At 63.4% G+C, this 14,833-nt stretch overlaps 6 protein-coding genes across 6 annotated transcripts; 4 read left to right on the top strand and 2 right to left on the bottom strand.

Moving 5' to 3' along the window:
• Positions 1-746: 746 nt before the first annotated feature.
• Positions 747-1,704, top strand: VTJ83DRAFT_5805 (uncharacterized protein; the record flags this gene model as incomplete). The annotated part of the gene is made up of 7 exons (XM_071012446.1): positions 747-766; positions 907-937; positions 1,011-1,054; positions 1,120-1,178; positions 1,255-1,299; positions 1,364-1,429; positions 1,511-1,704. The coding sequence occupies 7 exons, from the start codon at positions 747-749 to the stop codon at positions 1,702-1,704; spliced, it is 459 nt and encodes a 152-aa protein (XP_070865180.1).
• A 644-nt stretch (positions 1,705-2,348) lies between these two features.
• VTJ83DRAFT_5806 (uncharacterized protein) lies at positions 2,349-2,870 on the top strand (the record flags this gene model as incomplete). The annotated part of the gene is made up of 1 exon (XM_071012447.1): positions 2,349-2,870. One exon carries the CDS (start codon positions 2,349-2,351, stop codon positions 2,868-2,870), a length of 522 nt encoding a protein of 173 aa, XP_070865181.1.
• Positions 2,871-3,451: 581 nt separating this feature from the next.
• Positions 3,452-5,164, top strand: VTJ83DRAFT_5807 (uncharacterized protein; the record flags this gene model as incomplete). Its single annotated transcript, XM_071012448.1, has 1 exon — positions 3,452-5,164. One exon carries the CDS (start codon positions 3,452-3,454, stop codon positions 5,162-5,164), a length of 1,713 nt encoding a protein of 570 aa, XP_070865182.1.
• Positions 5,165-5,502: 338 nt separating this feature from the next.
• VTJ83DRAFT_5808 (uncharacterized protein) lies at positions 5,503-7,123 on the bottom strand (the record flags this gene model as incomplete). Its single annotated transcript, XM_071012449.1, has 6 exons — positions 5,503-5,545; positions 5,608-6,489; positions 6,611-6,627; positions 6,698-6,742; positions 6,831-6,899; positions 6,959-7,123. 6 exons carry the CDS (start codon positions 7,121-7,123, stop codon positions 5,503-5,505), a joined length of 1,221 nt encoding a protein of 406 aa, XP_070865183.1.
• Positions 7,124-8,609: 1,486 nt separating this feature from the next.
• Positions 8,610-10,889, top strand: VTJ83DRAFT_5809 (uncharacterized protein; the record flags this gene model as incomplete). Its single annotated transcript, XM_071012450.1, has 2 exons — positions 8,610-9,099; positions 9,193-10,889. 2 exons carry the CDS (start codon positions 8,610-8,612, stop codon positions 10,887-10,889), a joined length of 2,187 nt encoding a protein of 728 aa, XP_070865184.1.
• Positions 10,890-11,560: 671 nt separating this feature from the next.
• Positions 11,561-14,660, bottom strand: VTJ83DRAFT_5810 (uncharacterized protein; the record flags this gene model as incomplete). The annotated part of the gene is made up of 3 exons (XM_071012452.1): positions 11,561-12,911; positions 12,967-13,123; positions 13,184-14,660. The coding sequence occupies 3 exons, from the start codon at positions 14,658-14,660 to the stop codon at positions 11,561-11,563; spliced, it is 2,985 nt and encodes a 994-aa protein (XP_070865185.1).
• Between the last annotated feature and the right edge of the window lie 173 nt (positions 14,661-14,833).

Here is a 14,833-nt window from a genome sequence, read left to right on the forward strand (position 1 = left end):
TTGTTTCGGGACGGGCGGAGAAACAAAAAGGAGCTCCCGCCCAAGGACCCCTCCGTACCTAGGTACTGAGTACCATAGGTACCTGGCAAGCGGGGTTGACCTGCCCTGGAAACTGTCGGTAAACGTGGAGGAGACACCCAAACGACAACCACATCCCCTACACGGCAGTAAGGTACCCCCTACTTACCCACCTACCTACCTACCTGAAGCAAGGAACAAGGCAAGCTTTCCAGGCTGCTTGCTTGGCCCGGTTTCCTAGGTTTCAGTGCCGACAACAAACATCAACAGCATCGCTTTCTCACCATTTGTTCGGTTCCTCGCAGGACAACCCAACCTGATCTGAAACCCCGAGAAAGATGGAGACGGCAGACAGGAAGCAAGGCGGCGGAGCGTCCCCCTCGCATATTCACGGCAAACAAGAGGGCAGCCAGGAGGGCCAGGGCCGTCGGGCGCCAACCACATGCAGCAGCCGGTCGCGGGGCCGGGACTGGGAGCTCCAGCTGTATCGGTACCTAACCCTGGGCCTGACCCTCTCGATGCTCGTGTATTTTTTCGGATGCCCCACTCTGCAGCTCCTCTCGAGAGCATGTCCCTGCTCGTCTCAGATCTCCTCCTCCTCTTCTTCTTGGGCCGTCCACCCACAAATTCGGCATCCTCCTTCTCCTCCTCTTCCTCCTCTTCCTCCCCAACTCTCGCCAGACCAGCCTATTCTTGCATCACCCGAGCAAGCCCCCCAACCCGTCAAAATGTCGACCACTGAGCGGACGTAAGTCTCTTTCCCTCCTCCTTGGACCCAATCTCGTGGTTTGTCGGCATTCGGCTCGCTGCCCCTCCACGACCCCGCCATCCGCGAATTTTACCCCGCCATTCCCACGGATGGGAACAACGCGCTGACAAGGCCGCCAGCTTCATTGCCATCAAGCCCGATGGCGTCCAGGTACGTTCTTTGGAAGCTGGAGGACGACTTGCTGGTGGTTTTTTTTTTTTCGTTTGTGCTAACCAATTTCCAGCGTGGCCTGGTGGGCAACATCATCTCCCGCTTCGAGACCCGCGGGTAGGTGACCTTCTTCCCGACCCCGACAAATCTATGCTTCGCCGCCGCTAACCCCGTGCCTCCAGCTTCAAGCTCGTTGCCCTGAAGCTGGTGACCCCCGGCAAGGAGCACCTCGAGAAGCACTGTATGTCACGACGCCCTGTCGCGCATGGCATGGCGCGCCCCACGCCCGGCTGCCTTCGCTAACCGGCCGCCACCAGACTCGGACCTCTCCTCGAAGCCCTTCTTCGCCAGCCTCGTCGAGTGTACGTCTGCACCCACCACCGCTCCCCCGCCCCCCATGGCTCAACCTGCTGACCTCAATGACAGACATGAACAGCGGCCCGATCGTCGCCATGGTCTGGGAGGGCCTTGATGCCGTCAAGACCGGCCGTGGTACGAATTCACCCTCCCCCCCCTTTTTTTCTTCAACGGCACGTAGAACCCAGACTAATCAAGCATTGCCACGCCGTTTAGCCATGCTCGGCGCCACCAACCCCCTGGCCTCGGCCCCTGGCACCATCCGCGGCGACTTCTGCCTCCAGATGGGCCGCAACGTCTGCCACGGCTCCGACAGCGTCGAGAGCGCCAACAAGGAGATTGCTCTGTGGTTCAAGCCTGAGGAGCTCCTCAACTGGGAGTCGGCCCAGAAGGCCTGGCTGTACGAGTAAACTCGTATCATGCGCAGTATGCCGAGCCAAATAAAAAAACAAAAATTGGATGGAACGATAGATAGGAAGAAAAAAGATCTATTGCCATCTGCCAACATGACGAATGGACCGTTTTGTTCGGGCATGTGAGCGTTCTGATATTCCCCATCAGGCAGCTATGCCAGTGACAAGCTGGGAGAGCATTCTCTGAGTAAAACTTGTCTCAATGGAGGGGGTATTGATGCAGCCTCATGGATATCCCTCCGAGCCCCCCCCCCCCCGAGGCTGGACCTGCGCGGCGTCCGGGTTGGATCGGAAGCCCGGCCCCGCACTGCCGGAAACTTGCTTGACCCCCAGACCCACCCAACCGGCCGAAGAAACGCTCGCTGTGGCTCCGTCATCTTTGCGCGACGTTCTCTTGGGATGATTGAACCTTACAACCATAAAGTTTTCCCACGCCAACGACAAACAGCGACACGCACTCTCCATAGTTTTTGGTGACCATCTGCGTTCATTCAACCAACATCACCGACACACACACACACACACACACACACACACACACACACACAGACACACAACACACACACACAGACACACAACACACACACACACACACATACGACCGCCGTCTGTCTTCTTCATCATTGGCTTTCTCCGAAACCATGTCACGCCTTCTACGCCCCCTCCGTCCCTCCGCCCTGCGGTCGTCCTTTTGCCCATCGCCGGCCTCCACGCTCGTCCCCGCCCGCCTCGCATCGTCCTTCATCCAAAACTCGCCCTCCCCGCCGCGCCTGCCCCCCGAGCAGCAGGCCGAGTTCGAGCGCCTCCAGCGCGCCGCCGAGGCCGCCCTCTCGTCGCACACCTCCATCCCGGCCGCCTCGGCCGGCGAGCCGCCCGCCGACGCGCCGCTCTCGACGTCGCGCCACGTCTCGATGCCATCGTCGGACCCGGCGCAGGTGCGCGCCGCCGGTGCCGCGCCGCCGCCGCCGTCGTCGTCATCGTCGTCGTCGGATGATTCGCTGGGCGCGGACACCTTCAGCGGGGGCATCCGCCGGGGCGCGCCGCCCGAGTTCGAGGGCGATAAGAACCCCAAGACGGGCGAGATTGGGGGGCCCAAGAACGAGCCCTTGCGGTGGGGGGCGAACGGCGATTGGAGCTTTAACGGGAGGGTTACGGACTTTTGAGGACTCGGGGGGGTTACGCAGTAGACAGTGAATGGAGGGAGTTATGCGTGTAGGATACCTATGGAAAGAAGAAGGGTAATTTTCTCCTGAGAGGGGGGTTCCGACGACGACGACGAGGAAGAGGAGGAGGAAAGGGGATGATGATGACAAGGTCTCGGTATCTTCCTCATGTTCTGCTTAGCAGAGCTGAATTCCACTACGAGGCTCGTCATCGCATGATCATCAGGCTACAAAGCTTAAGGGCGTAGGGCGTAGAGGTTTGGGAGTTCCCATGTCCTGCCCATAGCGCGCGTGTTTCTGCAACTACTGTACTAGGTACTGTGCTGTAATAACTGTACCGAACGGAGGGGTGTCCATCACCAAAGTTTCGACGGGACCCGCTTTTTCCTGCCCCACCATGTGACGGTCCGGGTACTGTAGTTCGTTACTTTGAATTTTTGTTGCTTTGACTTTCCAGGTTGGACAGCTTAGGATCAACACCGTTTTTTTTTTTCCCGGGAGACCTCACACGCCAGCACTGCGCCTTGGGGGTCACGGCTTCGAAGCAGGCTTCAATTGTTCACCGACGACCCACCCTGACCATGGCTTCCCAGCCAGAACCCGCCGTTTCGCCCTTTTTGGACCCGGGCCCGCGCACCAAAGCTCACTCGCTCGCCATCCTCCAGCTCTCCCGCGACAACCTCCTCCCCGTCTACCTCCAGCCTCCCACGGGGGAGCACGATGGCTACGCCGAAGGCGCCGTCGTCAACACCCGCTATGGCTCGTTTCCCCACTACACCATGCTGAACGTCCCCTGGGGATCCCAGATCCGCGCGTCCAAGGTCGACACGGGATCGCGGGGTCGCAAGCGCAAGCGCGACGGCGCCGACGATACCTCGCGCGAGGCGACCGCCGCCGCCAGCGAGAAGGACGGCGAGGGCCCGGGCGCCGTCGCGACGCCGACCCAAGAAACCGGCGGCGGCGGCGGCGGCGGCGGCGGCGGCGCGCCCGTCGTCAAGCAGGCGGTCGCCGACTCGAGCGGCTTCATCCACGTCCTCCCGCCCACCCCCGAGCTCTGGACCACGAGCCTGCCCCATCGGACCCAGGTCGTCTACACGCCCGATTACAGCTACATCCTGCACAGGATACGCGCGAGGCCCGGGTCGACCCTCATCGAGGCGGGCGCCGGCAGCGGCAGCTTCAGCCACGCGGCCGTCCGCGCCGTGTACAACGGCTACCCGGCGGCGGCGGCGGCGGCGGCGGCGGGGGGGCAGCGCAAGGGCAAGGTGTTTAGCTTCGAGTACCACGAAGACCGGTACCACAAGATGAAGCAGGAGATCTCGGACCACGGCCTCGACGGCCTGATCCAGCTCACCCACCGCGACGTCTACAACGGCGGGTTCCTCGTCGACGGCAAGTCGCCCGAGGCCGACGCCATCTTCCTCGACCTCCCCGCGCCGTGGGAAGCCCTCCCCCACCTGTCCCGCCGCCGGCCGCCGCCCTCCCTCTGGCCCAGCGGCGCCCCTCCCCCGGGCCTCGACGACCCGGCCCGGGCGTGGGTCTCGCCGCTCCACCCGCGCAAAACCGTGCACCTGTGCACCTTTTCGCCGTGCATCGAGCAGGTCACGCGCACCGTCTCGGCCATGCGCCGGCTCGGGTGGGTCGACATCGACATGGTCGAGATTGCCAACCGGAGGCTGCACGCCTCGCGCGACCGCGTGGGGCTGAACCTCGTCAACTTTGACCGCGGCGTCAACAACTCGGCCAAGGACGTCGAGGAGGCCGTCACGCGCCTGGCGGAGATCGAGGCGCGCTTCCGCGAGCACGCGGCGAAGGCGAGGTCGAGGGCCGCCGGCGCCGGCGCCGGTGCCGGTGCCGGTGCCGGCGGTGCCGACGCTGCCGGAGCGGGTGATGTAGACATGGACTCGGACGACGAGACCGCCGCTGCGGCCGCTGCCGGCGACGGCAACACGGCGCCGCGCCCGGCCGCGGAGGAAGAGGAGGAGACGGCGGCTGCCAAAACGGACGGGCTTCCGCCTTGGATGGAGGGCCGGCTCATCACGCGCGGCGAGCCCGAGATCAAGACGCACACGTCGTACCTCGTCTTTGCCGCGCTGCCGATGGAGTGGACTGAGGAGGACGAGGCCAGGGCGGCGGCCAAGTACCCGGTCGGCCAGGAGCAAAAGGTGATTGGCACGATCGACAAGGCGATTCGGAAGCAGGAGAGGAGGGAGCAGCTGCAGAAGCAGCAGCCGGGGAGCAAGAAGGCGAGGAGGAAGGAGAGGGATGAGAAGCTGGGCGAGGTGTTGGGTTGAGTTTGTGGGTATTCATGAGGGAGAATAGAATGCATGGCCGGGCGTTCGAATGTTGGAACGCATTTGCGGATAGGATTGGGAAAGGAACGGAACCCGGAACCTTGCGGTCATCCCACCTCGAAACGGCTTGAGATATTCTTCCCCCCCTCTTGAAAGATGTAGACTCATGGTCCGTGGAACATAGACATCCCAAAGTCTCTTTTTTTTGGCCGATCCTAGCTGAGAGCTGCTTCCATCAAGAAGAAGCATCGTTCTATGAGGACAGTTCCGATTTGACTCTCCATGCAGACCCAACCCTTCCTCTGTCTCTGGAGCCTCCAAAACCCTTTTTCGCAGAATCACTCCTTGTCCTCGTACAATCCTGTATAGGTGGCTTTCAACCTGCAACTCTGTCAGCGACTTGCGTCCACACTTTGCTCTTTTTTTTTTTTTTTTTTTCATACCTCATCACGAGATGCTCCTCCGCCGTCAACACCTTCCTCTCGGCGTACGGATTCCCCTCGGCCATGCCGCCCTTGTACTCTCTGACCCGCTTGCTCGGCACGGGCGTCAGCTCGGCCTCGTGAAACGGATGGCAGAAATACGCGATCGAGTACCGCGGCCCTTCCACGTCCACCGCCTCTTCCACGCCACCACCACCACCACCACCACCACCGTTCCCCGCCGCCGCTGCTGCTGAGGTGGTGGAGGAGGAGGAGGAGGAGGAGGACGACGACGACGACGACGACGGAAACACCACCCGGTGCACGGTGCTCCTCAGCAGGCCGTTGGTCCAGTACGACAGCAGGTCCCCGATGTTGACCAGGATGGGCGGGGCCGGGTCGCGCTCGGTGGTCGGGGGCACGACGGGCACGGGGGCCCACGAGACGCCGTCGGGCAGCAGGATCTCGAGGCCCGGCTGGCCGCGCAGGCGGAAGAGGAGGGTCAGGGAGCCGTAGTCGGAGTGGGCGCCGGCGCGGACGTCGGCGTCCTCGGGCCGCGGGGGCGGCGGCTGTCGGTCCTCTTGCCGTCCCCGCTCCCCGGCCGGCGCGGACGAGGGGTGGTGGTGGTGGTGGTCGTCGTCGTGGTGGTGGAGAAGGGCGCTTCGCGGCGGGTAGCGGAGGAAGCGGAGGACGGTGCCGGACGGGCCGCGGGCGCGGAGGTGGGCCTGGGTGAAAAAGTCGGGGGGTTGGACCTCGAGGCCGATGCCGAACAGGGTGGTTAGCTTGAGGGCGAGGCGGTAGCAGCGGTCGCGGAAGCGGCCGATGGAGGCCTCGTCGGCGACGATGGCGGGCGGGATGGGCTGCTGCGCCTTGCCGGAGATGAACTCGCCAAAGTTGAAGGCCCTGGGGGGGTTGGCGGGCCGAAGGGCGCGTAAGCTAGATGCGGACCTACCGAGGCCTGGCCCGACCTCGGGCGGCGGAGGGAAAAGGCGGCTGGCTGTTCTTGGGGCGGGGTCATACGCACTCTTTGAAGTCGCCAACCTGTTTGGCATGCCGGTGAGCGGGGAGAGTCTTTTTTTTAGGCATTCGGGTTGATGCGGGCGGGACTTACACGTTGGTTGGCGGGGTCCAGCTTCTCGACGTTCATCCCGGACCACTGCCCATTGTACGCGAGGTGATGTCAGCCGGATCCGAGGATCGCCATCCGTCTCTTCCGAGGGCAGCCTGCCGGTGGCTTGACGTACTCCGCAGTTGTCCCGCTGTATGGCGCACGCCTGCTTCTCGCTCAGGGGCGCGTCGAAGAGCCTTTTGGACTGAACGACGCTGTCAGGAGATGTGCGCCTCCGTCGACAAGTTCGCTGGGGCTCTATACAATCGCAAAGGCCTCGTCGATGGCCTCGACGGGGATGTCGGCTCCCGTGTTCTTGATGTACACGAAGCCATGCTCGATGGCGGCCTCGACCAGCTCCTTGGCGACTTGTGTCTGGTCGCCGTCGCCGGAAACGTCGATGATGGGGAGCTTTGCGGCTTGGACCATGGTTTCCTGTTGCCAAGGGGGTTGGATAGGTCCAATACGGGGGATCAAGACAGGGAGGGGTGGTTGTTGTTGTTGTTGATAGGGACGGTTCGCCCTTGGGGAGCTATCGTACCTCTCGCATCGTGGGTATAATAAGCCCAAGTCGGAGAGCCTAATTCGGCGATTTCCGGGGTTGGGTATGACCGGCCTGCACACCTCAGTCCTGGATGTAAGTACCAGCTCTTTTCAGCTGATGCGGTGTCTTGTAATCCGTACGGATTCTACGTTGCAACATGCTTGAATTGTCTTTTTTTTTTTTTTTTTTTCTTTTTTGGCACTCCCCTTAAAAGACATCATCGTCCAAGGAAGAGGTGTACCGAAGCATCGAAACGTATAGTAGGTACCTGAGCTACAGAAGGAAATGTCCAATCATGGTACCTTGGCCACGGGGAAATCAGGTACGTGACATGGATGTATAGTACGTACTCTCTGAATATTAGGTACTATACACAGCAGTTACCGGCCACAGTACAAAGTACATTGGTTACCTAGTTAGCATGTGCTACGCAGTACATACAGTACGCCCCGGAGCCAAGCCAAGCCCAGGCACGAGGCTGGGGCCGCCTAAAGTACATACCCAGGAACCCACGCCCCCCCTTGTCGTTTTTTTGCTCTTTGCCACACGGCTTTTTACCCACTGACAGGTTCCCGGTGATGTACGCCTCGCGGGTTGCAGCTGAGGTGATCGCCAAAAGGGAGGACCCCGACGCACGCGATGCCCTCGTAACGGAGCCTGGGAAAAGGCGACCAGGAGGGCCAAGCGCCGCCGCCGCCATCTGCGCCTCCATCTCCGTCCGTCTCAAACCCCCCGACCCATTCAGTCCCCGTCTCCATCCCCGTCCCCGTCCCCCAACCTGAACCTGGAACGGAACCTGGACCCGAACCTGGAACTGAATCTGGACCTGAACCTGAACCTGGATCTGGACCTGGACCCAACTTCCCATTCCTTGGTTGCCTTGCTTTCCATTCATTCTCTCTTCTCGTCCATTCAACTACCAACATCCAACATCCAACATCCCCATCTCCATCTCCACCCCCCATCCCCGAAACGTGGCCGACGGCAATTGTCGCGCACCTCGCATCGTCATCATCATCGCCATCGCCATCGCCACCGCCATCGCCATCGCCATCGCCATCGCCATCGCCATCGCCATCGCCATCGCCATCGCCATCCTCCTCTCCCAAGCCATCCGTGCGCCTCACGTCAAATCACGGCAAATCCGTCCATCTTCCCACCTCGTCCGTCCACCCACCCATCCATCCAAGACGCATATGCAATCGCGCGCCCCGTTGGCCACGGTGCAGGTGCAGGCCAGCCATTCCTTGTCGCGCCTTTGAGCTTCGATTCGCACCAACGTACCGTGCACGCGAGGAAAAAACAAAACTGCTCAAAGAAACTCGTCCCCTCACGAGGCAAACCGCCCGTTGCGGCATTCCTTGATTCGCCATGGCCACCCCCAGCTCGATGGCGCTCCTGTCGGACGCCGAACCGCCCAGCTCGCCAGCCCCCGTCGAGAAATCCTTCATGACGGCCGTCGCCGAAGACGACGATACCAGGATGATGGCGACCCCGGAGCCTTCCGAGAAGCACCCCCGAAGCAAGAAGCGCGGCCGCGACGACGCCAACGGCAACCCCGTCATCGGCAAGATCCGGCACCTCAAGAAAGAGGACGGCGAGCCGCTGTGGCGCAAGGACATCCAGTACGACTTTCTTCGCGCCGTCTTTGACAACGAGCAAAAGGTCTTCACCAACAGCTACGAAAAGGACCGCCTCGGAAAGCAATGCTTCGCCGACCTCTACATCGACACCATGTCCCGGAGCAGCAAAACCAGCAAGGTCCTCCGCGACAAGCTCCTCAGCGACCGCGAGGCCGCCAAGGGCATGGCCATGGTGTGCCTTCTCGTCAACATCGGCCGCATGAACACCACCCTCAACTGTGCGTCGTGGCTCGCCCCCCCCCCCCCCCCCCCCGGATGCCGTGGAGGATGGATGCCTGGTGCTGACCGTCTGCTCTTGTTTCCACGTCTAGTCTTCCCCGAGATGCGTGCCCAGCTGCGAACCTACCACGCCATCCCCTGCCTGCAGGCCCGTCAAGACCCCCACGCGTACAAGCAGCTCCAGGACGCCCCGAGGCTCAAGTCGATCCTCAAGGGAGGCTCCGACGACCGGCCCGAGCCCGCCTCGCTCGACGAGATCAAGGCGCTCGACGTCCCGCGCACGAACCCCGTCAACCTCCTCTTCCTCATTTGCCAGTCGGCCGCCAAGATCGCCGAGCTTCACTTCCCGCCGGGCCAGGAGTTCCACGACCTCATCATGAAGACCAACTACAGCAGCGAGAGCCGCGCCCGCGCCTTCCTCTGGCTCATGTGGTTCTACCTCGAGTCCGACTTCACCGAGGAGGGCTGCGAGGAGAACCCCTTCGGCCCCGGCGTCGATTACGGCGTCGACGTCGCCAACCAAGGCGTTCCCCGCCTGCGGCAGCTGACCGAGGAGGAAGAGGAGCAAGAGAACGTCGACACGCCCGAGGAGATCGAGTTCGGCTACGCCAAGCAAAAGATGCGCGCCAGGATCATCGAGGCGGACCAGCAGTACATGGCCGAGAGCCAGACCAAGCGCAACCGCGCCCGCTTCCCCGCCGGCGACGAGGTCGGCCCGACGACGGGCATCTTGCCGCGGATCCGGCCGTCCAAGAACGAGAGCGACCTCGATAGCGTCCGGTCGACTCCGCCGCCCCGCGCCCTCGGCCGGCCGAGCAGCATCTTTGGCAGCATCAGCCGCCGGGGCCCGCATTCCCTCAAGTACCAAATCCTCGACGGCGTCTCTCCCAGCGGCGACCGCGTCATCGAAGGCACCCTGGTCCGCAAGCCCCGGCCCCCGACCGCCCACCAGCTCGCCGTCGAGCGCAACCGCTCCCAGCGCGTCGAGTACATTCTCGACCGAGGCATCCGCCGCAGCCACCACCGCTCCCGCAAAGGCCGCCGCGTCGAGGGCGCCATCGTCCGCGCCCTGCCCCGCCTCGCCCAGATGCAGGACCCCTTCGACGACAGCGAGGAGGACGAGGTCGTCGCCCACGCCGGCAGCGGCAAGCACGCCCACGCCAACGGCAACGATCAGAGCGGCGGCAACAAGCACATGCGCGAGCGTGGCTACGGCGGCCTGGCCCAGCGCAAGGACGAGCCCGACGATTACGGCGAGCAGGCCAGCTCGTACGCCGCGGCCCTGCGGCGCGCCGTGAGGCGGCTCGATCGCTGGGAGACGCACGAGGGCCCGGACCTGGGCGTTATCCGCCCCGTCAAGAGGCCCAAGGTGAACGGCACCCGCCGCGACGACAACGAGGACGACGGCGATGGCGACGGCGACGGCGACGGCGACGGCGAGGCCGCCGGCACCTCCCCGGCCAAGGGCCCCGTCGACCCGGCCGAGACGGAGGACGAGGCCGACGTCCTTCTCCACTCGCGCCGTCCCGCGGGCGCCTTGCTGGCGGAGAGGGCGCAGACCAACGGCGTCCACCGGACCGATAGCAACGGGGACACGCCCATGGACGATGCCAACGACCTGGACGAGGTGGATAAGGAGCTGCTGGGGATGGGAGATGGGGATGCTGATGACGGAGAGGGCGAGGGCGAAGGGGAGGGTGACGGAGACGGAGAAGGGGATGGAGATGAGGAGCTGGACGATATGGACAAGACCCTGCTGGGCATAGACGGCGATTCGGATTCTGAGTGATGAACGGGGGGAAATGGTGGGTGCGCTGTTTCTTGGGGGGTTTGTTGATTGTTATTTTGAGCCACAGCGGGGGTAAGGGGGCGGAGGTGTGCCATCTATGGGAGCCATCGAGCGGGTCTATACAGCGGACAGCCATGGTTTTTTCTTTTTTTTTTCCTTCGTCTCTTTTTATCTTTTTTCTCTCGACATGGTGTTTGGGGTTCAGGCATAGACGGAGAATGTTTCTCTTTCTTCAGAGTGTACAAGTACCTACGTAATGACAGCGGTGGGGGGTTTAAAACGGTCAGGGAGAATGGCGGAGAGGAGGGGGGCTGGGAATCGATCGTCATGGATTATCACGTCAAGGTGTTGTCACTGTACGACTTGGCAGCGAGGGCACCAGCCTTCCTGCCATGCCTCGATGTTGAATACCGCTCGTGGTTTTGTTTTTCCCTTTTTGTTCCGCGTAGACCTGCTTTGCGGTCGGAACGATGCCGATTCCACACCCGGCTTCTTCCAGACGGGGGAGGACACGCTGGAGAACTGCCATGCTCTTTTCTATAATACCAGAGAGATCGCGTAGGGTATACATGCAACCGGCCCCTCTTCAAGGCGCTCGCTCTACCAAACGACTTGTGCCCAACCCGCTGTTCCCCCATTGTCCAAGGTCCCTACACCTACGATACACCACGTCAATCCCGCGGCCTCTCGGGCGGCGGCGCTCCGACCAGCCACCCCACGCCTGAGACCAGCGTCCCCATGGCCGCCTCGCGCAGCTGGTCCCGCTTCCTCACCCTCTTCTCCTCCCCGCCGCCGCCGCCCTCGCCGCCGCTCCCCGTCGACACGTCGAAGCTGCTCCTCCCGCCGCCGCCCGCGTCGCTGCCCGCATCGGACCCTCCTCCTCCTCCTCCTCCTCCTCCGCCGCCCCCAGACGGCGACGACGACGACGACGCCGCCGCCCCGGCGCGCCCGAGCACGCTCCCCAGCCCGCCGCTCGCAAGGCGGCCGAGGGTCGCCGACCTTTGCAGGCCGGACAGGGCCGAGAGGTTGCGCTGCGCCGAGAGCACGCTGGCGCGGCTGAGGTCGAAGAGGGACATGGGCGCGGCCGTGTCGTCGTCGTCGGCGGCCCCCGCCGCGGCGCGGCTCGGCTGCCTGCGCGGGCCCGCGCCGCCACCGACGGCAGCCCCGCCGCGGCCGCCGGCGGCGGTCGATGCCGGCGCCGAGGCCGACGCGGAAGCGGAAGCGGGGACGGAGCCGAACCCGCCGGGCATGCCGCGCAGGCTGTCCCCCTTCTCGTCCCACTCGGTGTCCCGCTCCTCCTCCTCGCGGAGAAGCACGTCGAGCTCCTCCTCGGCGCGGCGGAACGCGCTGACGATCTCCTGCAGGGTCGACGGGGGCGCGACGCGCAGCGCGGCGGCGAGGCACTCGATGCGCTGCTCGAGGTGGCGGACCTCGGGGTTGCCGCTGGCCAGGAGGCCGCCGCCGCCGTGGCTGCCGCGGTGGGAATGGCCGTGCGCGGCGGAGGAGGAAGAAGAAGACGGGACGGGGCGGCGGTGCTTGCCCGCCTGGAGGGCCGCCTTCCAGAGGTGTTCGTCCGCCGGCGGAGGCTTGCTGCCGGCCCGGGCGGGGGGAGGGGAGGAGACGTTGTTCACGACGTAGGAGTAGGCCGTTTCAAAGTCGTCTTCGCGAAGGGCCGCGTTGATGCACATGGCCGTGACGCGGCGTTGGGCGGTAAGGAGGTGGATGGCTTCGTCTTCGGGGGGCAGCGGCTTGTTGTGGTTCGTGAGGCCCGCCTCAACCATGCGCCTTCCGAGGGTGAGAAGGTCGTGGAGGTGGGTGTAGCTCTTGGGGTTCTGCTCGAGGATCTTTTCGATGATGGAGATCGGGTCGCTGTGCACGCGCAGGACGACAGGAGTAAACGGCTCGCCCTGCTTGAGGACGAGGCGGTACCCGCTGAGGCCGTGGGTGGCTTGGAGCAGAGCCTCGATCCTCATGGCTTGAGGGTCCGATTGTTGTTGGATCGTTTTGGGGAAGGATTTGAGTCTGGGGCCTTTTGTCAGCGCGTCGGTGAGCAAGAGGAGGATTGGCAGAATCTTACATTTCATCGCACTTCTTGAGCCCGCCGCGGGTGCGATTCGGGTTGGAGGCGTTGTCATAGGCGGCCAGGGCCGCCGAGTAGAGCGTTTCTTTCACGAGGCTCTGGTCTAAGGGGGAGTCCGAGTCGTCTTCATAGATGGTCCGCGCAAGAGCATATCCTGTACCTTGTCAGACTCCCCTCTCCTCCTCCTTTATCGACATGGTAGGAACCGGCTTACGTGTGTTGGATAATAAGGTCTTGAGAATTTCAACCTCCAAAAAGTCCTTGCTGACCTGGCTAAAGATGCCACAAGGGATGCCCTCTGCGAGCCATCCCTCTTCGAGGCCCCAGCATCTGAGGAAGAGAATCTGCCGCCGTGTCTCGAGCCAAAACTTGTCGTCCGTCTTCAGGCCGCCGTTGCGGAGAGTGTGGATGAGCTTGGCGGCCTCGGCCTTTTGCTCGTGCGCATCTCGAAGGAGAGCCAGCTCGCCGGCGCGCCGGACCGTGCAAGGACAGCCCAAGCGCGTGAGGTGCTGAGCGCTGACAATGAGGTTCAGCAGAAACGCGATCGAAGCAGGGGTGAGAGAGGTCAGAGGGTTGGACGGCGAAAGCAGGTCGTTCCGCATGTAGGTTGAATTCCTGGCCGCCAACCCCGTGTCCGCGTCGGGCTTGGTGAAACGCGGTGCTGGCCCAAGATCGACGAAGGCTGCAATTTTTTCCGCCACCTGTTCCGCTTGGTCGAGGGCTTCCTTGGATGCTTCGGGCATGAGGTAGACGGAGGCTAGCCCTGCCCGCGCGTAACCCTCCCTGAGATGCTGCTTCTGGTGGTCGTCGAGCTCGAGGGAGCCCCATCCGTTGAGGTCCGCATCTTCTGGACCGTCCCATTGTAAGAAGGCGTTGAGAGCCGCTCGCCAATTCCTCGATGCCTGCGAGAGGATCCAGCCCAACACCTGGTACCAGCCGGGACACGGTTCGTTGGGCCCCTGCTCGCCGGAAGCCTCCTGGCCGGCCTTCCTTTCGGCTTCCTTCCACCTCTTCTCCGCGGAGAGCCACGGGCCGATCAACCCCTTCAGGTCCCGGCCGACCAAGGGCAAGCCGGCCTCTTGAGCGCCGGTCTGCGAGAGTAAAAGGTCCACGGCCACGCGGTCCGGCAGCTGCTGGAAGCCGTGGAGGGTGTAGGGTATCGGGTCGTGGGGGTAATACTCGACGTTTCGCCGGAACAGCGGGAGGACCACCGTCACGAGAAACGAGCGAAGACATGGCGCGCGGTCCACGAACGGGAGCAGCAAGGCGGGCAGCTCGCTCAACAGGCCGGCCTCCTCGTCCACCTTGTACGCCCGCCGCAGCAGAAACAGGGTCAAGGGGTCCTCGTCGAGGCCGGCCGGGGCTTCGGGAAACGTCAACGGAAGAAGCCGGAGCTTCTTGACCTTCTTGGCAGCGACATCGTCGGAAAGATGGGACACGGGCGAGGCGTCGACGTCATCGTTGCCCGCGGGGTCGGGGAAGGGGGAGGATTCCAGGTGCTCGAGGAAGTCGACGTAGCGGCTGGAGGGGAGCGTCTCGGGAAGGTAGGTGAGGAGGATGCGAAGCAGCAGCTCCTTTCGGAGGACGGCGCCGTGCCGGGCGGCGAGGAGGGTCAGGCTGTCGAGATCGCCGTGGACAGCAAAGTGCACGGCTAGCAGCACGAGCTTGGGGGGGGAGAGGATGAGGGTCATGGTTGGCGGTGCGCAGGGCTCGCTTGGTGGCTCAGGACGGAGATTATTGGCGTGCCGACGAGGCCACGGCCGGAAGCATGGTGCCCCTGCACACGTCGTGTCCGAGGTCGCTGGTAGGCGGGCAGCAAGCGAGGAACAAGGGCAAGTCGGCTGTTCTCGCGGTATTATAGTAC

Source organism: Remersonia thermophila, chromosome 5, assembly GCF_042764415.1.
Source record: "Remersonia thermophila strain ATCC 22073 chromosome 5, whole genome shotgun sequence".
Lineage (NCBI taxonomy): Eukaryota > Fungi > Ascomycota > Sordariomycetes > Sordariales > Chaetomiaceae > Remersonia > Remersonia thermophila.